The sequence below is a fragment of the Sceloporus undulatus genome, chromosome 3 (genome assembly GCF_019175285.1).
Source record: "Sceloporus undulatus isolate JIND9_A2432 ecotype Alabama chromosome 3, SceUnd_v1.1, whole genome shotgun sequence".
Lineage (NCBI taxonomy): Eukaryota > Metazoa > Chordata > Lepidosauria > Squamata > Phrynosomatidae > Sceloporus > Sceloporus undulatus.
In genome coordinates, this window is record NC_056524.1 from 176007835 (window position 1) to 176031874 (window position 24040).

The 24040-nt window shown below is 38.2% G+C and overlaps 1 protein-coding gene across 2 annotated transcripts in view; it reads left to right on the plus strand.

Annotated features, from left to right (window-relative positions):
• The window catches only part of PCDH15 (protocadherin related 15), a 648893-nt gene that overhangs the window by 396539 nt on the left and 228314 nt on the right, over window positions 1-24040 (plus strand). For both annotated transcript variants that reach the window (XM_042459844.1, XM_042459843.1), the window contains 3 exons: window positions 7796-8002; window positions 14449-14583; window positions 16051-16200. In XM_042459844.1, coding sequence (XP_042315778.1) covers window positions 7796-8002; window positions 14449-14583; window positions 16051-16200 — 492 coding nt within the window. The remainder of the gene's footprint in view (window positions 1-7795; window positions 8003-14448; window positions 14584-16050; window positions 16201-24040) is intronic.

The window sequence follows — 24040 nt, forward strand, 5'->3', positions numbered from 1 at the left end:
TTGCTGTGTCACTTTATATACATGCAATCTCTTTATTTATTTATTTACTTATTTACTTACTTGTATCCCAGCTCTCCCCTACTCCTGAGAATTGAGGAGACCTAAAAAAGTCAAAAGAGTAAAACTGTCAGCAATAAACTTACAAAAATTAAACCTGAAGGGAACCATTAAACCATTAATAGTATTAAAAACAATTTTGGGAGATTCTTTTGGGGAGGACATGTAAGTTATCACCCTAGTTCTGATGGAAAATAAAGCATCTAGGTGTTGATCTCTGTGGGAAAGCACAAGATTCAGGAGCTTTAAGAAGCATTGCTTACTTTTTGCAGTCATGCTAGGAAAGAGTTAAAAACATCGTTCCAAAACACACCGCAGAAGTAATCTAGTTTGAAACCACTTTAAGCTCCCTGGCTTAATGCTAGAGAATTCTGGAAACTGTAGTTTTTAGCCTTCTCTGTCAGAGAGGTCTGGGGCCACAATAAACTACCCCAGTTCCCAGGATTCCTTAGCACTGAGTCACGGCATTTAAAGTAGTCTCAAACAGGAATATTTCTGCATTGTGTTTTGGACCATCATCACCCTTCCCTAGCCATTTCTAGTCAAATACTTTTCCTTTTTTTAAAGCAGGTCAGATTTCTTTATCTGTTTGGTATAGACCGTTTTAGGAGAATTGCTCACTAAAACATTTAACATAGAATAGAATATAACATAACATTTATCCTAAGTAAGGTATCTTTATTCAGCTGGTTATGCATATAAATGTTAACAATTATATTTGTTAAAAATAAGTAAAATATATTTATTATTTATTAAACAGATGTGACTTTCAAACTTTTTGATTCAGTTGTTTTTTAAAAATATGATTATAATTTGTTTATTACTTCTTTAATTGCATTTCAACATCACACCTGTGTTTTATTTGTACTTTTACTTCTTTTAAAACAACAACAGGCAATATCAATAACCAAGCTGCCTTGGTTCCAGTTTGGTGAGAAAGACAAAATGAAAATCAAATAGATGCTAGATGGGAAACAGATAGTGAAGTGTCATACTGGATAAGATGAGAGACATAGCTTATGAGTGACAGAAGGGCTGGGAAACACATTATAGCTCAGGTACAGAAGCTGTGAATGCATGCCATGTACTATGCATCACGTTGGCAGAATGGCCTAATCACTTCCCCCCTCTTTCCTCCTCCTCTTCCAGTTTTCAGTGCCTCTCTTCCAAAGAAGGGCCCCAGAATAATTTACAAAAATCAGTCATAAGACTCTCCCTTCAAGCTTATTCATAAGCCTTTGGACAGATGGGCAAAAACGGATAGTGCAGAATTGTTAATGTCTTGCAGTTAATAAACTGCAAAACGTAGGAATCTCCATTACCGTCCTCATTCTTTATGTATGAAGGAGGTCTGCTCTTTTTGAGTTCTGTGCTTGGGAGGAGAAGGATAATGCCAGTGTATTAGCTGCAGTTGCTTTCCCTTAGCATTCATACATCTGTTAAGAGATGCCTGAACTTGGGAACGGTGACCCATACTTAATTGCACACCCACATAATGAAGATTCATGGTGGCTGAGTGATGACCAAGTTACACTGAAATAGATGGCCTAGCACCCAGACTGGTAAGGAACAGGTGGAAGGGACAGAGGTGGTCACACATGCATAGCGTGACTGATATTAAGGAAGAATCACTAGACTGGAGAGGATACTTTGCTTTACGTTATTTCTATCACTGATCAGATTGATTAAAGTGGCCTTCTCCAGCGATGACCACAGCAGTGAAGTCAAAGTCAGATAAGGTCTCTGCCAACAAGGAGCTTACAATCTAAAATTCATCACAGGAATGGGAAGCAGAGATATGCAAGGAATGTGTGATTCTTTCCTATTACAAGCATGCACCAGAATGTCAGGATGCCACAACAGAGGCAAGTCGCAAAGAGGACTGCCTGAACTTGCTGTAGAATCCCTTTTATCCAGGCTTCCATTCTGCAAAGGAGTGTTGATCTCTAGGAACTCCAGCAGGGTTTCCTGAGTTAGGGGAAGACAAAGAGGGATCTGATAACATAATGCTTCATAGTGCAAAGTTGACTTTCACTTGCCTCAAGAGTAATGAAGCCTAAATCTCAGGAAACTGGGCTCCCTTTTGTGTTTTTCCTTGGGGATGTTGGGAGGTTACATTGTCAGACTTTTTCCTCACCTAACCCAGGATTTCCCTCCTTCCTGGTTGCCGTCTGGAAATGAAAGTCACCTCAGGCAGGCCATGAGCTTGGAAGAGTGGCCTCCCAACTAGCATCCCCAGACTTTCCCAGTCAGCAAAGCCACTGAATGAGCTGGAAGAGGGATTCTGAGTCATTCAGCAAGTAACTTCTTTACATTCTGAGAGGCTCCTGGGAAACCACCTATTCTGAAAAGGCTGGTCTTTCCTTTGAATCCTTCCCAGTGTTCTACTCTTTCCTCTTCCTCCTCACCAAACGTGACTCCCAATTTTTAGAACAGCACTGATCTAAATGCAAAGATGGTTTATGGTCAAGCTTTTTTGCAGCTTTACCTCCTTTCCTCACTTTCTTCATTTTATTTTATTTGCAGTTGTCAGACTTGCTTCTGTTCATCTTCCTGGCTACACAACTGATACGGGAGAAGGATGAATTCTGGTTTGGGTGTTATTCAGAACTTCACACAGTGATTTGCATACATCCATTTTTGGGTGGGAGGATCACACGGCTATTCCTTTATGCTCCATCCAAAAACCTCTCATGCTTGGCAGCTTTCAAGCCCCAGGAGAGTGTACTGCTGTTTTTTCTCACCAGAGGGAAGAAAAGGGGAGAGGAGAAGATTCAAACCACAAAGATCTAGCTACTCTCAGCTCTTGGGTGAAGAAAAAGATGGATACCCATTTCTTCCCCTTTCTCCCAAACAAGCTGAGATCAGTTGTATTTCTATGGTCTGAATTGCCTACTCCCTTTGCTCTTCCCCACAAGTAAGTGACAGCAGCAGGGGCCCCACCTGGGAATGGACAGTGAGGTTGTGGAAATACGCTGAATATGCAGATAGTATAGTATTTTGGCCATTATGTTATTGGTACTTGGCAAGACTTTGGCTTCTCTTCAGAGGCAAGGCTGGAGCTGGTCAATGACCACCAGTCATTTTTCTGCTACATATGCCCAACCTGGGCTACAAGTTTAGTTGCAGGTGAACAGCATTCCCCAGTGTGATGTCTTCCAGATGTTTTAGGCAGGTGGTCAGAGTGCATCTCATGGGTCACACATCTGGCCTCCAGGTGCCAAAGGGTCACAAAAATTATCTTTTTCTCATATTTTTCTCTGCTCCAAAATGCCCTTGGTATGTGTTGGTGTGGAGGGCATTTACACCATGCTTTGAGGGGGAAAAAAACTTCTGGGAAAATGTAATTCTTGAGAGGGAATTCAAAAGATACAAAAGAAACTTAAATACAGTACCATAGATTTCTAGGTTGCAGTTCCAAGGATATAGGGCAGAAATTGGATGTCTTTTGAGGGAGTAGGATCATTATTAGAACATGTTCTATTGTTTATTCCCCTCCAAACTATTTTATCTCGTTTTTTCATGGAAAATCTGTTAATCTAAATTTAGAGTAAACTATCAAAGGGCCTCCAGTGTCTGGTAACTGCTAAGTGTATTGGCTGTGTGCCTTCTTCAGGAAAAGTGACTGGGTGGGTTGTGCCATACATTTTTACCGTCCAGGTTTTTGTTTGTTTGTTTGTTCATTCATTTATTTGTAAATCAGGGACAAAGACTCACAGGAGGTTTGCCATTGCCTTACCCATGTATGTCTCATATCATGTGATTATTCCACCCAAAATATTTGCAGTATGTCCATTGTAGCTGCATACTGCAAAATATTTGGGGTGGAATAGTCACAATATGAGATATATATGTACACACACACACACACACACTTCTCTTCCTATAAGAAAGTTATTTCCAAGTAACTGTATGTTAAAACTGTAGGTACACCTCACTTTCCTGAATCTTTTGAGTCCTAGACTCTTTTCTTTTACAGACAACTAAAAGCCTTAGATGATGAATGATAATTTATTTATTTATTTTACCCAGTAGAATATTCACAAGAAAGATGGACAAGGGTACAAATTCTAGTATAAATGGCAGCTACCATTATTAATAATAGTGCTTTGATACGAAGTGGGCAAGAAACCAAGGTATTGGTGTTTCTCTTTCGGAAATTACCGGTAGGCATAGAGAACCCTTGTTGCAGTTTCATTAGTTGCATAAGCCCTTTAGCCAAAATTTATGCAAAGTAGATTCTAAACAAGTTAACATAATAAAACTGATAATATATAGACTAGTTTAGAGAAGGAAGGTCAACCGATGTTATGTTTTGTCCTACTTAAATAGGCAACATTTTTTTTAATGTACATGCAGTTTTGTTATGCCCTTCTATCAGCACTTAATCTTATTAGGATAGGCTGACTGGTATAATTTCAACCAGATGAATATTGATTGAATATTTTGTTTCTTATCAAAGCACTGAATAAAATAATTTCTTCAAGGTCAAGCTGAAAGGGTGTAAATATATTCCATATTAAGCTCAAGTGTCACTTCTCAAGGATAGCTTTTGCCCCTATTTTTTTTTCTTCAGTATAATTAGAAATCACATAATTTCTAACTTGCAGGGTGGTAAATTCTTTCCAGTTTTGATCCTGGACAAGAAATCATATATCTACACACACACACACACACACACACACACACACACACTTCTCATGTGCCAGTCAAGCATTGTAGCTTAAATGTTTAAGAAACTTCAATGTAAAAACAGTCTAGTAACCTACATTATCAATTTCTACTGAGTTTTCACTAAAAGCCAAAGGGTGCAAACCAAGGCTATCATGCTTAGGACATATCATGAAATGCCATGATTCATTAGAAAAGACAATACTGGCTGTTATAGCTGAAGATAGTGGGAAAGCAGGATCACATTATGGGTATATTGACTCAATCCCAGAAGTGACAACCCTGGCGTTGAAAGACAAGAGCAAGGTTACATGATTTGGGCTGTTGAAAGTATATCATTCTCAGAGTTGCTGTAAGTCCAAAATATCTTTCTGTAAAATGATAACAGTGGGCGAGACAGACACGTAGGAAAATGCTGCCCCTTTTGCCGCATAGCATTGCCGCGGCAACCAAATGGTGAGGCACCGCTACGCAGCAAAAAAGGAGCCACCTAGAGCGGCTCCTTTTTGCAACGTTGTAAGCGCTGCATCACAGCCCTTACAACACCGCTTCCTGGCAGAGTTGTGTGGACGCTCATATGCCCACACGTCATCAACACACTCCCTGTGTGGGCGATGCCAGTCAATAGTGGCACCGCCCGTACGTAATAGGGCTTGGGAACGTGCGATTGGTGCGTACTCCTGAGCCCTACTATCGCCACCAGGACACCGCTTCCTGGTGGTGTGTGCCACACCAATGACAACTAAAATGTTCATTGACTAAGATAAGGGTTAAATGGATGAATCAAAACATGTGGTCACATCTCTGTACATCCAACTGGGTCGAAGAGCAGAGAGGAGCCAATCTGGGTGAGGATCATGCCAAAATGGGGAAAAGTTGCATCCTAGGTTTTTTTCCTGTTGATAATTGACTGACTCCTCACCCCAGCCCTGAAAGGGAGGGAGTACCTGGGTCTAGGGACCACTAAGAAGGCCCTCTTGTGTCCCCACCAGTTTTGCTTGTGTTGGTTGTGGGACTGAGGAGATTAGCACATTGGCTTTATCTCGATGGGATAACAGCTCATTTAATTTTCAATGCTCAGGCCCTAAAATCATTCTTGCATCACCTGTGATTTTCCTCACTGGCTGGTATTCAGACTGTATCTGAGTCGCATTCGCCCTGGCATAAGTAAATACAGTAACACCTGTTATGAAAATTAAATGTGCCTTTTATCCTATCAGGGATAAGATGCTTTAAAGCCAATGCACTAATCTCCTGAGAGAAGGGCATGTCCTATGATCTTAGGGCCTGAGCAGGCACCTACAGGGAGATACGGTCTTTCAGATAGCCTGGACCTGAGCCATATATGGCTTTATAGCTCATAACCAACAATTTGAATTTTGCCCAAAAACAAACAGAGTGAGTGGAGCTGTTTTAACAGGGGAGTAGTATGGTCCCTGCAGTCTGTCACATTTAACACTCTAGCGGCAGCTCTCTCAACTAGCTGAAGTTTCTGAACAGTCTTCAAAGGGAGCGTCCCCTTAGTGAAGCAGAGGTCTATGACAGCAGCTACAATCTGCTGTAGTTATGCAGCCAGCAATTTTTATTTTTTTGCTCTTATGATTTTGATCGGTGAGATTTACATCAGGTAGTGAAATTTAAAGCCATATAGCATCCGCTTCAATCCTAAAATCCAGCTAGGGTTGGGCATACATCTCTCCGAGTATAAATGGAACATAGCTCAGTCTATTTTAGTTCTGTGCTTCACATAAGCCCTCCCTACTACTGTCCTCAGTTTCCTAACCCACCAAGATAGTGCATCAGTAGCAAAGAGGTGCTACAGTGAGGTCTGATGCTGATAATAAGCATCTTGCAGAACTATCCAAAAATGCTGGAGACCTGGGCAGTGTAGTTCATTGGTTTTTGATGTTCTTGAGCAATTCTGTATATACTTGCTGCAACAACAGCATCCTTTGATAAGTGAGAAATCAGTGACGACCTGTGTCAGGTACGTGGGAGGGTCCCAGATCATTTTTTTTATCTGATTTAGATGCAGAATTACTTGTCAAACTGTGTGCAGGACTTTTTGGGAAAATATCCAAGGTATCCATATTCATTTCCAGAAGATTGGAGAAAGTGGTATACATGTCACAACTGAAGCTCACAGTTTCATTGGAGCACACAGATCTGATACAAAATATTTTTTGTACAACTAAGCCCATTTTTTAATCTATATATGAGAAGACCACCATTCCTGTATGCCTTACACCTATGTAAACATATCTACATTTGCATGCCTTCATCTTAAGTCTTTGTTGTATGTACATCTCTCCCTGCAACAAGATCCCCCAAGGGGAAGCTTAATTTTTCTGTAATGTCATGAATGACACTATTCAGTTGGGGGTAAATTTACTTCTTCACTCCTGTTCCTCTTTCTTTCTTTTGTTTGTCATTCTAAGTATTGATAATGTGTTAGAGTCCAACTTTTATGCAAAACAAACAGATAATAAGGAGGAATTGAAAGGAGCTTGTTGAAAGTAGGAAGGAGTACAGATCAGATGATAAAGTATAGCTCTATCACAACACAAATCCATATTCTTACAAAATTGAAAGCAACTCATGATGATCCTTGAGACCTTTGCTGGATGGTTTCTTGGTTGCTTCACAATCTCCAGAATGCCACTGGTCGACATGTAACACTTTTCTTTGCAAACACTCATCCTTTGGGATACTCTCTCGCTCATGCACTTCAAATCAAAAAGTTTGTGAAATTTTAAATGCCTCTTTAAAATCTTATTTATTTATTTAAGCAAACTTTCTTTTACTTGGGACAATCATGTCCCTTTCTCTGTTTATATATTGTTCCTCATGCATTTCTAATGTTTTTCATTTTAAAAAACAAACCTGTCATTTAAAAACTGCTTTTAAATTGTTTTGTCTTGGTTTGTATTTTATAATATATACCCTTAACTGTAGCTGCTTAAAGATTTTATTATATTAAATGCCATTTGAACATCATGTAATACAAATAAACAAATATTGAAAGTAGCAGTGGGAATCGTAACAAATCCACGTTTTGCTTTTTCAGGCAGAACAGGACAATGGTCACCCTCTTCCAGTATTTGCCAATCTACATATTGAAGTTCTAGATGAAAATAACCAGAAACCTTACTTCACAGAATCAACATATGAAGGGTTTATATTAGAATCGTCCCCTGTGGGTACAACTATCTCACACAGTCAGAATCTGACATCGCCACTGCAAATCATAGCTTTGGATAATGATATAGAAGAGGTTTGTATTGATTTGTATCATTAAAATATTCTATATGCACACTGGAAATGTTCTTTTTGTCCACTGATAGTACATAGTTTCACTGCTTCTATCATAATTGTGTGCCCATTTACATTGGATGATTATAGCACTATATTCCATTCATGGATATGCCCTGTGGAGTCTTGGGATTTTGTAGTTTGATGAGCCACAAGAGCTCTCTGGCTGAGAAGTTTAAATACTCTTCTCAAAACTGCAGTTAATGGCAGTTAAAGTGGAATGACAGTACTATAATTCTGTGGTATAAATAGACCCACAGTGTCATCATTGCATGTGTTATGGGAATGGAATAAGCATAGATTTCAGAATTTTCAGAACATCTTGTCCTCCTACTGCATTCCTTTAGAAGAAACATTGTTTCCAGTTAATCACATCCTTCTAGGGTCCACTGTGCACACAATGAAATATTTTCTCTAATGGCTTTTGCAACTGAAGTGTTTTGAGTCCAGACTCAAATGGAAGTAATGAAAATGTGTAGTGGCTGTGAAACAGGCCTGTTTTGTTAGTTTAAGCTGCTGGACCAGTCAGGGAGGAACAAAGAACAAAACTTAACAAGTTTGATTCACCATTGGGAGAGATATCTCCCATCCATTATAGTCCAAATAGATTCTTTTGCTGTATTGATGGAAATGAAAATAACTTGCATTGTGAAGAAGGGAGGTGTAGATCATGTCCCTGCTTCTTACTATAAAATCTTATGAAATGTAATGCCTCCGAATGGGGGGAAAGTCTCTGGAAGTCCCAAGATTTGTTTCTGTACAAATTTTACTTTGGAGGTGCTCCTGGAGTTCTCCTCATTCAAAATAATTTCCTGGGAGCCTCCAGCACTACCAAAGACTTTTCATTCCAGTGCCCCAGGTTGATGTAAACTGTGCTTGTATGTATGTTCTTTCTGTTTTGAAATCAGCAAAGACAGCTACTGTCAAGCAAACTCAGCTATTGTTTCCAGGACACATATTGAACAGAGATCATGAGGGAAAGAGGAATATAAGCATGAAAACAAAATGGCCCTAATGCTTAACTAGTGTAATATTGTTAAAGTACTTGAGCACATTTACCATAATTCCTAAAAAGTAATAATGATGGCTCGATTGAAATTGGTGCAAATCAGTTTCTGAAATGTTTCATGAGACTGGATGACTTATGATCAGAAGGGAGGGAAGTGCAGGAAGGACAGAGACAAAGAAGTTAACAATATTTGAAGAAGAAACTGGATGTAAACTCATGAATATGCAGGTACAAAATGAATTGGGAACATTCTGCACCCTGTCCTACAGATAATAGAATAGGCTCAAATGGCTAGTTGCAAAGAACATGGCCACTGTAGTTTTAAGAGTTACACATAAGACATGCACCTAAATGTGCAGTAATGAGGAAAGCTGATGTTCTAATGTTTTAATTCATATTGTTTGGTTTCCAACAAGTTTCCACTCTCCTCTGCATTGTGCAAGATTTTTCAGATCAGCATACATTTCCCCTTTCTTTTCTTCAGTATACTTTTTAATATAATGTAACTGTATCTAGATCCTCCCTCTTCTTATTCCCCTTCCTCCCTTCTCCCCTAATGTCTTAGGATGTTCTCTGTCACATTTGATGTGTGCTTGTTAGCAGAGAAGAGCTATCAACTGCTGATATTCTTTCTGAATTCCTTTGCATCTTGGCATTTCAGAATGGTGGGGCACACTAAAAGGTCCATTCTGAAAGTGTGTATAATAAACAGCAGTTAGTAATTTTGTGTGTATAATAAACAGCAGTTAGTAATTTTGTGTGTATAATAAACAGCAGTTAGTAATTTTTTTTTCAAAGGAAACCAAATAAAATTTTGGAGGCCCAAGAAAATGAAAGAATTGTGCTTAGAATTTCATTTGCAGTTTGAACTTGTGAAAATATATATCCCCAAAAATAGCTTCTTATGTATCATACAAAATAGGTGGTTGTTCAAAGAATGCAAAAGCAGAACTTTCATCACTTTCTAGTACTTGTTTTTCATTAGAAAACAAACTGGTCATGGACTATACGGGTCCTTTGAATGATGTTAGTAGTTCAGTAGTTCAAATATAAGCTTAATTCCCTCTTACTGAATGAATGGACTGGCCTCAACACACACACTCCACCAAGTCTTTCAGAGGAATGTTGACTGCCACCATCTTCTGCAAGTTTGGTAGCTATTACTCCAGCAGTTTCTGCAGCTGCCTGAATTCAGGTATCATGATCTTCAAAAGCATAGATATGTAGAAATAGTTCACCAGATGGAGCAACCCTTCATATAGCAGCTTTAACCATGTCTGTGTGATATGGTGATAGCTATTTGTTCAACCTGTATGCAGAAAATGTGATAAGAAAAGCAGGATTAGTTTCAGAAGAAGGAGGAGGAAGATAGAAGGAAGAAACATGAAAAATCTTGGATATGCGGACAATGCCATATTACTAGTGGACAATATCACAGATTTAGAACAATTACTAAGGAAAATCAGAGATGAAAGTAGCATATATTTCTATTCAGGCTGAATAGACAATAAGGTTAGGAAAGGTGGGGGGCAGTAGAAAGAGAGGAAGACCACACATCAAATCACTAGACTCAGTCATGGGCCTGAATTTACAAGACTTAGGGAGAACAATGGAGGTAGGGGCTTGGAGATGTTTCATCCACAAGATTGCCATGAGTTGGGGCTGACTCGAGGACAGTTAAAAACAGCAACAATCAGATGGTGACTTCACCCAACATAAACTTAATGCCCATTATACTGCAGGGAGCTCATTATACCACTACTATGTGATGTACACCTCTTTATACTCGGACTATGTGCCACCAGTGCAGACAATATCATAGTAAGTTGAGGTGACTTCTCAAATGCCTTGACTTCTGTGTCTGGTGTTACACAGGTTTCAAGCCTGTGGTTTGTTTTGCATCTTGAAATCAGATTTTACAGTAGGATTCTTCTTAGTGTGCTAACCAGATTATTTTTTTAGCTTGCTGAATTTAGATGATACTGGTTTCGATGCTTCTCACATGTATTGACTTCCAAAAGAATGTTGTATATTTCCTGAGACAAATCCAAAGACCTAAGAAGTTGGTTCTGCATATGAGGAGGTGATAGGAAACAAAATGTCTTCCCATTTCTTTAACACTGTGGAGAAGACTTAGAAATGCATGCACTTAACCCATTTTGGGCCAGACAACATTATATCTTCCACTTCCTCCCTATTGCCTTTCTAGTCTTTCTCACAGTTGAGGTTGAGACATTATTTGACTAGTTATACCCTGAAAATCACATCCCATACAAATCATCATTTTTATTTATTTATTTATTTATTTATTTTTAATAAAAGCAATACAGCATCAGAAGAAATATTCCATCAACAGAAAAATAGCAATTTTGCTGACAATGGGAAAGTTCTAACAGAAATTTGTAATCTGGTACGAGTGTTAGCTGAATTTCACACTACACTGTTATAGTGCGCATTCCACTTTAACTGCCGTGAATGCCTGCTGTGGAATCCTGGGATTTGCAATTTAGAAAAGGCATTTGGAATTCTCAGCCAGAGAGCTCTTAGGCCTCACTGAGCTACACATCCCAGAATTCCACAGTAGGCAGTCATAGCAGTAAAAGTTGGAAATTAGCACTATGACGATAGTTTCTGTTCAAACTTGTAATTGCTAGAACAAAGAAAGTGAACAATCTTGTTAATGAAAGCTTTTGATAGTCTACTGCTCCTTTGACTTTAATTAGTCTCATTTCAATGGTAAGTATTAGAGGGATTCCAGGCACATAGTTTTACTGTTTATTCTCATTTTATTTTGTTTTGCTTTTGCTTTTTAGGTTCCACCAGGTGCCAGCCCTGTAGGTATCTTTAGGTGTTTAGGTTCTCCCTGAGTTTCCTGATCTATTTTCTTCCTGTTTAACCTCTGCTCTTTAAGAAAGCTTTTTAAAAATGAATTTTAAAATGAATTGCCTTTGCTGGAAAAAAAATTAAGTCATCAGAGTGCCTATCAAGTCATTAGGGTATCTGATAAGCATTTTAAAAAACTTGTTAATTAAAGAAAAACCCTCTCAAATCACTTGTTAAAGTGAGTTTTATAATTCTGTGTACTTTTGTTTTTGTGATAGAAATATATTTTCTATTTTTGTAATCAAATGCTATCAACATTCATTTTCTTCCATGGGAAATAAAAATGGATAAATTTGGATTTTAATAATTACTTTATTAAGAATATTCATGTGTAGTTTTGTACTGTTCATTTCCCTTTTCTTCTCCTCAGTGAGTTACACAGAGAGGAAGCATAAGTGAACAGTTTCCTTTATATTTTCTCTGAAGCTTCTTTGACAAAGAAGCATGAACCAGTCATATTTTCTGTCTGCTTCATGGTCAAAACCATCATCTTTCTCTTAGGTTGTTTTCACATATTGCACACCTTTAAGTGTCTCTTCCACCATCTGTGTGCACTTTGCAGTGCATCCTTCAGCACTATTGACCTAAAGCTGAATGTGGAAGAGAACAAGCTTGAAACCCCCTGATGCATTATGTGCGAAAAATAACCTTTTCCTTTTCCCTGGTTTGCTGTTTTTATTCCATACTGTTGCAGTGGTGTTGTTATGCCTGTTGGAGCATGAGTTACTTCAGGCACTCCCTTCTGAATTATCTTTAAATGTCTAATCATATAATTAGTGAAAAGAAAGGATATTACATGAACCAATATTTTAAAAGGTTTTTTATAATACATATTGGAAAAATCCATGAAAGATCAATGTTATTACTTGCAGGGAGGCAAGATATTAATACTTTTGGATAGAGGAAGTTTTGATGGTGCGGCTTTTCATCCTGAAAATTGGTTGTGTGAAATCAGCCCTGTATTGCTCAACACAGCTGGCTTGCTGCCCAGGAGCCTGATGGCTTTCAGTTATCACAGCATGCTTCACAATAGCATTGCAGAAATACTGTTTCATAAGGTTTGGCCTTGTGAGCACAGTCTTTTCCTACTGCTGCAGCAGCAATGCAAGGTGCTACTTTATTTATTCAGAAACATAAAGGATGAAATCCTGTTGGGGCATGACACAGGCATAACTCCTGATTACACTACAAGCTGAAATCTTTAAGTGTTTGCATAAAGAGCTATCCAATAGCTGTTACATACGTGGTTCCCCATTCACCTGCCTTAGCTGCTGGCTAGGCATTCAGGAATAGCTACATACACACAGAGAGAGGAACATCAACCAGCACAGCCACCAGAAGGACCACCATAATGTTCCCACCACCTTTTCAAGCAGAATTTTATATTGCTCTGGTGTTGAACAGGATCTTGGCTAAAGTTTCCACTCAATCCAATGCTCTGACAAATCAGTCTGAAGGGTTGTCTGTTTCTTAAACAGCCCCTCCCCACAACTGCTATTGGATACCTTGAAGGTCTGTGATTTCATTCCTGTAGTCACTCTGCTGATACAAATCATAACTATTGTATATAGTGGCATATTTATCACCTCTTGGTTGACTGTTTCATAAGACTGATGATGAGTCTCTCTGTGCTTAACTAGGCTAGTCTCTTCCCTGTTTTTGTATGTCTCTTCCCTATTTATGTAGCTATTAATTATGTATGAGAGAACTGTTTCAATTAAACTGCTGAGCTCCATCATGTGGTTTGACAAAGGAGTGATTTTGAAAATCAAGGTAGTTCTGTTCTGTCTCCAGGCAATGGGGATCCTCCCCCCACCACACACATACAGAAAACAAAAGATCCTTCACTTTGCATCTTAGTGAATGGCTTGTTTGGTTGCACAAAAGGAGATGCCTCTGTCTTTTGTTTTATAGGGCACAAGCAACAGCCCCATACCAATTGCCAGTGTGTCAAAGCTTTTGTGCTGTCCCTATTGCATTAAGCATACTGGCAGCTTTCTCAAGACCTTCAATACAAGCAGATGCTTCGAATAATAAATTACCATCTTTCCATTGCTGAGTTAAAACCCTCATTGTAAAAACTGCCTTTTGTGGTGAACATGTTATCAGCAAATGGCGTAATTCTTTTTACCATGGGGTTTTGTTCATCTGGCAGGTGGATGGAGCCTTCACCTTGCCTCTGCTTTTCAAAGTTTGTCACTGAAACAATTGCTAAAATATCTAATTGCCAAAAGAACGCTTACGATCAAAGTTTGAATTGACTGGAGAAAGAAGGAAGGATTTCTCCAGCATTTCTGTTTAAAGATAAAATAGTGAGGTGAGGGCAAGGCCTGCCTTCCCAGCACCTCCTTCCAATTCAAGCAAGCATTGCAAACCTAGAAATGTAGGAATTGCATTTCTCTTCTCATTTTCATTGACAGTCAGTATACTTAGCACTATCATTAAAATAGCCTGTATATGTATTATGATTATACATTTGAGAATGTAATAACCATTCTCTTTGTTTCTCTTTGAAGACAAAGGACCCCTTGCTCCATCTTTTCCTAAATGACTACAATACATTTTTCACTGTGACTCAGACTGGAATAATCCGCTACCTCACCTTACTCCAGCCAGTTGACAGGGAACTCCAACAGTTATACACCTTTTCGGTAAGCAATAGGGTACAATTGATAAGCAACCTTTTAAATGCATTTTTTCCAGATATTGCAGAATGTGGTTAATAATAATAATAATAATAATAATAATAATAAATGTTAACTGTTGAAAAATAAATATATTTTCAATTAAAATTAAAATGGTTACATATTTTAGGAATACTATTTCACAAGAGCAGAGAATGAAAAGAGGCCTCAAAATCTATCTAGTCCCACCCACAGTTCAATGCAGAGAATTCAGTGCTGGAGTGAATTCATAAGATGGCTGCCCAGCATCTAGTGGAAGTATTCTAGTAAGGGAGAGCTCTGTGGTGCCACAACAAACTACAAATCCCAGGATTTCATAGCATTGATCTATGGCAGTTAAACATTTGTCAAACTGCCTTATTTCTACAGTGCAGATGCAGCCTAAGGATAAGGAAGTTGTCAAGATGTGTTTGCAGATTACCATTGTTCCTATTTAACTGAGTGTGTTGGAAGTTGAGTCATGCCAAACTCTAATGGGGAGTTCATCTGGTAATCGGGGCTGTAGCTCACGGGGGGGAGGGGGGAATCAGAACATTACACCCTAATAAGAATTGTGCATCCCAAATCATTCCCCCCCTTGACTCTCCAAATTTCTAGCATTACAGACAGACAATGAGACATTGGAAGTTTTTAAAACCTAGAATGCATACTTGATGTTTTAGAAATTGTCTTGGTAACTTTGCTGCCCAAATGGTATTTCTAAAAGCTTAGTTGAAATTTTAAGTTACTGCAATACTAGAAATTTGGAGATTGAAGGGAAAGTTCATTCCATTAGAGGGCAGAATTATTATATGGGGACTAATGCCCTCATTATTTGAGGAGTAATCCCCACTCTATGTACCGTCGCCTCTCCAAGTCTGCAGACTTGAGATCCGTTGACTTAAAATTCCATGGAGGAGTGACCGCTATTAATGCCAGTGGAGTGCATGCCATGGCATGCGACTCACATGCATGCATGCACCCCATTCAAGCCTGGGGCCTGAATGTGTGTGAAATTTGGACACTTGGCCCTTGGAACAGATCCCCTGTGAGTTCCAAGGGCCAAGTGTACATACATAACTATTATTTTAGGACTAATGCCCTCATTATTTGGGAAGTTATCCCCACACCATATACATGCTAGTAACCTAACCTATAATGGACAAAGAGTCTCAAAAACCAATAACATGACTCTCTAACAGAAGGGAATTTTCCCCTATAGTAAATTATTAGATTCAATTCATATGTGAAATATTTTGAGGAAAATTCTAAGGGGAATTATTTTGTAACTGTTGTGCCTGCCACATGTGCATACATGTGTGTGTGTTTGTGCACACAAGAGAGAGAAAGCATAATATATAAGAATAAATAAAAATCAAATTATTTGAACTAATATGTTCACCTAGCTGTACTGTTTTTTAAAAGATTTTCTTATGCTGTCTTTCTGTTTTGAAGATGACAGCTTCTGATGGTGTGCAAGAAAGCCTACCAGTCACAGTCAATATTGTTGTGATTGATGCAAATGATAACTCCCCAACTTTCTCTAACATATCATATAATGTCAAGATTTACACAGACATGAGGCCTGGAGAAAGTGTAATCAAGGTAAATGAATGGTTTATTACTTTGATTTTTCAACATATTAATCTATGGAACCTGTAAGAGGACAGGCTAAAAAAATGGTCTGGACAAATGAAGCATATCTTTAGGAACCTGATTGTTGCCATGATTTAGGGTGCTTATCTTCTGAAATACAGAACATCTGATGGTGGGTTGGCTAGTTGGCTGCTGTGCTTCCCTGCTGAACTGCTGCTTCATTGACTCATCCCAGACAAGCTGTAACTCTCACCCACCCACCCCCCTACATGGCACTTCTCCAAAACCTGACAAAGTCTTGCAGCAGCAAAATCAGCAGATGCTTTGGGCCAAACATTAGAATATGGCTGTCTCTATCATTTGATTATTCTTTCAGATAGACATATGTTTAGTACAACAAGAGAATACTTATGGTAGTGGTGTTACTTAATGTACCATCACCAAGAACAACTACTTCATCATCTCCACTCTCTTACTTCTGTTTCAAGTTTCCCAGCACTCTCAGGTGAATTAGTTTCATTCCATCAGTGCCCCAGTACAAGCAGCTTGGCAGCATGTTGGGACCATCACTGGGTTTGTATAGAGAATGCATTCATGAAGTTTATGGGAACTGTTCCTTTGTGCGTTATGGCTATTCACAAGGGCATCCTGAAAAGTAATGGCATGATCACACAGATAGAAAATAATACTAATTCAAACTGTGTTTTAAATGCTCATTTCTGTTTTGTATTACATTCATTTTGGATTAATCTTGGGCGTTCACATACCCCTCTTGGGCCGTCACATATCCCTATCTCATTGTCTTGCTATTGTAGAATGAGTACAGATTTATTTATTTATTTGTTTGTTTATGGTATTTATATCCTACTTTTTCCCCAAAATGGGATTTGTATCACTGAATGGCCTAATGAATTTTTATTTGTGACTAACAGTCCAGTCCTGAGTGTGTATATTCAAACATCATCCCATTATTTCCAATTCCCAAATAGATGGGCCCAGGATGACACTGACAAGGTTTCAGAGTACTTCCAGATGCAGTTTTTATTGTGTAGTGGCCTTTTCTAAAAAGTGGAGTTTTAGTAGAGGTCCAAACTTACCATCTTCCTCTTCTTTTTCTTCACTTGTAAAATGGATAGAAGCCTATTAAAACAATTTAAAACGGTAAAAATAATTGTAAGCAGACAGTAATAGAAATACACAATTATCCTCAAATGCCTTTCCACAATCTACCATTTCTACTTTTCTGTTTTTGTTTCCCTTTTTTCTATGTAAGATCTGGCTTAGCACAGTGTGCCATACATTAACTCTGCTGCTAATACAATTGGAGCATTACATTACAGTTGGAGCAAGGAAACACACACTACACTGATGTCACATCCCTTCTTGTTTTGACTAAAGGAAGGAAGGAAGGAAGGAAGGAAGGAAGGGCAAGAGTTAGATCCATGATTCTTGTATTATGTAGCATTTCCTTTAGTCTCTGGTATTACACTCGCTTGAAATGTAAAATCAAGTAAGAAATTAGACTTAGTTCATCCAAGGACACGTTAGGATGCATTACTCTTATTGCTACTGCAATTATTCATCCCTTCACCAGCAGACTTTTTGGGAATAGAATAAAAGATTGGAAAAGCTATGGGAAAACATAGAAGAGAATCAAATGGGAAGACAGTGTTTTCTAACATATACAGAGTCTGTGAATGGGACACAGTACATGCACAATGAAAGCTTTACTTGGAAGAAAGATTGTAAGCCTGAGGGCAGGGAACCGTCTAACTAAAAGATTGTATGTACAGCGCTGTGTAAATTGACAACGCTATATAAATAAAGGATAATAATAATAATAATAAGAAGAAGAACTATTAAGAAATAGTTTATTGTTAGTGTCATTTTAATACAATCAGCCCATCCTTTGAAATCATGAACAAACTGGGCAGTTGAATTCCTTCAGTTATGACATGCTATGGACGTATCAGTTACCTTTTAAAAGAATGAGTGCTTGCATTCTCTCTTCCCCCTTGCCCTGACTCAATAGTATTTTTCTACATTGGTTTCATCATCAGTTGTTTGGAATATATTGACATGCAACATGTTGATCAAGGCAGAGTATTTCTGGCCACAAAGGTCTACAGTTAGGACTTAGGGTAGCAAATCAATTTTGTTAGATATAAAGTTTGGCCCTCACATTACTTACACAGGACTTTGGATAACATAAAAGGATGTTTCTGAGTGTTTCCATAAACTACATGCTGAAGGCCTTTTCACACACACAATTTTTTTTTTACATATACACCCAAGATAATTTAAACAGGTATACAAACGTGGCTGTGACAAATTCATGTGCACAGCATGGCAGAAATGACATTTTCTCCATAAATTATTGGATGAAGCTCCTAGGACTTCTCATTTTTGGCTAAGCTGGCTTGGACTGCCATAATTTGCAATTCAACAACACCTGGAGGGCTGCCACATGATTCCCATTCCAGTTATATGTTCCTAGAAATCCAGAATTGGTAATGGTTCTCTTTTGAACATGCACATAGAGAAACACATGAGACTGGTGCAGCATATTGTATGGTATAGGTAGACTAAGAATATATGTAATAGGAAAGGGAGATAAGGAGTATTCAGTGTATACATACATACATACATACACAATTCCAATATAATTTCTGGTTTTGATGTTTGACATGACAGCATTTCAAGTGAAACTCAAGATGAAAATGACACATGTTCCAGTAACAATTTCTGTTAACATTGCTCATACACCAATTTATCCGAATTTAGAAAAATGTAAAGTGTAGTTTGGAGTAGGTGGACACTGTTGATGATCTTCTGCAAGCATAATCTAGTCCTAATCCTAACCATCACTTTTTATGTGTATACTGAATATCCATGCTGTCATCCTTGAATTGAAATTGTGGATTTTACACATATGTATATGTATTCAAAGGAAAAATCATGTTCACAGTCAGCTATATCTTTCAAAATGATTTCTATAATCTGAGCATTAGACAGACATTCGGGCACTGTTTAATTCTAAACATGGAATAAGCTAATGCTTTATGAAAGTCAAACACTGTTCTCTAGTCTAATATCTGACAGTTTAAGAATAGTTATTACTAGTGTTTTACAGAAATCTCTCCAGAAACTTTAAACTTGACTCTTGGGAATTGTAATATTTATATTGTATTCTTTCCATGGCCTATACAGTGGAACACAGTAAAAATATTTTGTTAGAATGAAAAATGGGAAAAGACATTTTTCACTGTGGAGGTCAGTAATTCAGATATTCAACAAGTCAAATAAAATCTGAAGGTGTTTTCTGACATTGTTTCTGCCCTCCCTTGGGGAAGAAAATCAGTATATAACATAGTTGTGTGTTTCTACTGAATATCATTTAGGAAAAAATAGGATTTGCATTGTAGTTTGTGATGTGAATTTAAGCTTGAAATCTGTGCTTTATATACAGCTTTAGTGCTATTCTCTGACTTTTTTAGATTTATTTTTTTGGCAGAAGTAATTTCTTAATGCATTTTCCCTCAAGCCATAGATATTGTAATTACTGCATACACCAATTATACATTTATATGAATGCACAATTTGAGATTGGTAATTTTGTTGTCTTGTAATTGGATGGTTAATTCTTTTAAGTGTCTTTGAAGATAACCGTTCCTCTTCCTCTGTATGTGAATGTTGTTATCTTAATTTCCCACAGAGTAATTCTCTGAGGCAGTGGATTATTTCTCTATTGCTATTATTTAAATATATGAGAATTTATCCATTAATTCCAATGGAATCAAAGGCAAAACCTTTCCATTTGATTCTTAATGGTGATTAGATTATCTGATGGGCCACTATGCAACCATATGTTGAAACAAAACGCAGTGACCTCCAGTTCTGCCAGTTCTCACCACACATCAAATGGGATATTTGAGGGCTCAAACTAAGCAACCCTATACTTCTCTGCTGAAATACGAATGTAATGAGATTTAATTCCTGCATAAAATTGCAGACATCCTAGTCTGCTTCCTTCTATTATTCTCAGGAAAACCTCACCTTTAAAAAGCAAAATCATTTTTAGTCTCCACTGTGGTCTCATATATAATGCTGGGAAGTTGTGCCACTCCCATTCAAAATGGATTTGATTGCTCAAGTAAGGAGAGAGTGAAAAAAATGGCTACTAATTTGGATGGATAGCCTTAGGGGAATTGCCAGTTTATCTTCATTATCAGCAGCTGACTTTTGAAGTACCATGAGCAGATCATATTTTCCGTAGTCTTTGGTACCAAAGAGAGAGATAAGACATGAGGCTGGCAAAGTAGACTACCTTTCAACAGAAATAATTTTCAGTTTCCTGAGCTGATGAGTTGTCAAGAGGTCATAAGCTCTGGTTGTTGAGCCAAATGACCAAAGTGAATGAAAAGGCTATTTGGCTGTAAAAGTGAAAAGGAATATAACATTGATCAAGTTGAATCCTTTGTGAGAGCTGACTGTGGGTGTAAAATGAAGTCTTTCATATAAATGATAGGAGAGTTATATGGCTGATATCAACAGTAACAAGGGAAAAGTACATGTTAAGAGGGTAAGTAATGAAAGGGAGAAATTGCTTTTATTTTTATTTGATTTTGACCATAGACTTTGCCAAATAACAAATGTAACAATAATTATTTTATTAGTATTGTGTACATTGCTTCAGAAACCCACATGCAGCCCTGTGAGATAGGACTATTCAAACATGATAGTTCAGCTGGTTCATCTAGTTCTTCTCTTTTGTAACCATGCTCCTTTAACTACTGTGTTACTAAGACATCCTCACCAAAAATGGCATACTAATTGTATTATCTCATTTTTGAACAGGTGACAGTAACTCAATTTCGAGGGAAAGAGTATGGAGATTCTCTTCTATTCTAGATGAGGGGTGAGAGGTAGTTGCCCTGCAGATGTTAGATTCTAGCTCCCACAAGCCCTAAGCCTCATCTGCACAACAGAAATAATGTGGATTGACACTGCTATAACTGCCATGGTTCCATCCTATGGGATCCCGGGGTTTGTAGTTTGTTGCAGCACCAGAGCACTCTGACAGAGAAAGCTAAGTACTGTATCTCACAAAACTACAAATCCCAGAATCCCGTAGCATTGAGCCATGGCAGTTAAAGTGATGTCAAAATGCATTAATTCTTCAGTGGAGATGAGGTCCTGCCTAAACAGGATGGCCAACAGTTAGGGAAACTGGCCAGGGCTTGGTTGGTGGCCATCCCAGGATCCGGAGTCCCTACCAAGTTTGGCTAGGCTGGTTCCATCCTTGTTTTCCCACCAGCAGCCAAAAGAATTTATATTCACACAAGACCCTTGGCAACTGAACTTGCTTATTGTAGAAGGACTTTATGATTGGGTGGTTGCTGTATTTTCCTTTGGTTAATGTATTTTTAAGTTCTGTTTTAAATATGCTTGCTTTTCTTTGTTTTATGTGTTTGTATTGTTTTGTTTCAAGTTCCCTTGAGTCCTGTTGTGGAACAAAGGTCAGAAAATAATTCATTAAACAAATAAAACTGCAAGCTGGGGCACATCTCAAGGGGCATCTTAAAGAGCACATCATATATTTTTTTTTGTCCTGGTGTAGGTTGTAACTATCTTATTTACCATGGTACTCCCCTTCTATTTTCAGCAGATCATGTTTGTACATATCATGATGTCCACAAGCCTGTCAAAACTGATTTTCTAGCTTTCTTTATAGCAGCTGTAATGACAGCCTCCACTTGCTGCAAGGTGCCCTGTCACATCCCAGCCAGGTGGCCTATGAAGACACTAAGCAGTCTGACAGAAAAGGATTAGCCTTTTCCTTGCCCCTTTCTCATCTCCCTTGGGGTAAATACTGGCAGTAATTCTACCTTTCCAAGCAAATCTTCTTTTTACAAGATTGCGAAGGGAGGGGCAGGTTACTGCCAGCCACTCACAGCTCAGGGAATGCTATAAAGGTGGGCCTACAGGAAAGAACGGATAAAAAATTGTGGCTTGTCTCAGACAGAAGGCAGATAGGTTTTTAAAAACAGATGGTCGAGAGTCTGCAAAATCTGTAATAGAAATAGGACAGTGATCCCAGGGAAGAACGGAATAAGATTTTAGGAAGCTGTAAATGCAAAAATACCCTAAAGGTGCCAGATCCTGTCTGATCTTGGAAGCAAAGCAGGGTCAGCTCTGGTTAGTGGAATCCCAGTTGTTGTAGGCTATATTTCAGAGGAAGGAACTGCAAAACCACCTCTGAGTATTCCTTGCTTTTAAAAACCCTATGAAATATATGAGACCTTATGAAGTGTGTCTCCACAAGTCAACAGGTGACTTGAGGGCACATAGACACACCCAATTAAATTGGTCCATGGTTATTGTTTGATTTAATTGTGTCTTAATAAACATCTTTTTTACAACTATGTCTGACTATTCCTGTTAAGTTTTGGTAGATAGTTTATGCTTACCACCCATTCACTTGTTCTTAGAGGGGTCACTTTAAGGCCCAAGTATCCAATCCAAGGAGGGATCTGGAAGAGAAAAGGGGCAAGGAGTCTATGGGTTTGGAACGGTAGGTCTAGCCTGCAATGGAGATCCATCACAGCAATCTTCTGCCTATTGGCTTAAATAGGTATCTTCTGTCATGGAGCTTGTTCCAAATAACATATAATAAAACATGAGATGTTACCTTTCTACATTGTCCATAGCCATCTATTTTGTCTAATGCAAAACACTCTGTAGCATGTCAAGATATTCTCCTAATTTAATTCAGTGTAAAGATGGGAGAGACTGCTTTGCTTGTTTAGGATTTGCTTTCTTGTGTTACTGTGCACAGTTACAGGTTTCTTCCTTTATCCTGTTTTTACATTGCTTTTTCGGACTGTTGGATGGGATTGGTTTTCTATTCACACCTTCAAGGTATTCCTTCTTCCCTTTGTTGTGCAGATTGCCTAGAGTTAACACTTTCTGAGTGAGTCACCCACAAAATAATAAGGGAAGGAAGTATAGACTGATGCCCAGCAGATTCTGGGGCATTATATCTGTATACTTGTGTTCCTCAGTACTATATCCTGACAGCCTGAAGAAACCTGTTCTTCCTGGAGTGATATAAGAGAAAGGGAGCAAAGCACATGGCTACAGACATAAACTTGAGTAGATTGTGGAGGAATGCTTCATGACACACATATTCTGTTATGTTACGTTCGTTAGAGCACTAGCTGAGCTGAGCAGTTCTTAGAGTCGTGATGATGATGATGCCTTGATTGCTGGAAGCACAGCTAAAAGTTCTTGCTTTTATAATTTTAGTGGCTGATGGTGGTACCATGTAGACTAGAATTTCAGAATATGCACTACACACACAAACCCCAAATACATTAATAATGATGACCTGATTGTATCTTCTGATCTGACTGCTATTAACAGTAGTTGAGTCAATTGAGATATGAGTCTGTTAAGGTAATTGTGAAATCACTTTGTTGTAAAATACACGTCTCTTGTTAAATCTTCTTTTCCTCAAAGGAAAGTAGCATTATAAACTACTTGGAAAAATACCACACTTGAAGTCTTTAATCTGGTATTTAAATACTAATTCCTCCGAATGGGAATAATTGTTATCTTGAAGTGTTGGCTCTGCACTGCACAGAGCTTTTTGGAATATTAATGAAGGACAGAGGGTCAGATGGGAGTATTAATTTTTATTGTACATCAAAATGTACAATAGTAAGCTTCAGGAATTCTGTTTTCAGTCTTCAGCATGTGGAGATATAAAGTAAACTGTACTGAATGTAAAGTGACTTAGTTCCAAGCAAACATGTAAGAATCTACCTATCTTAAATAAGAAACTCTC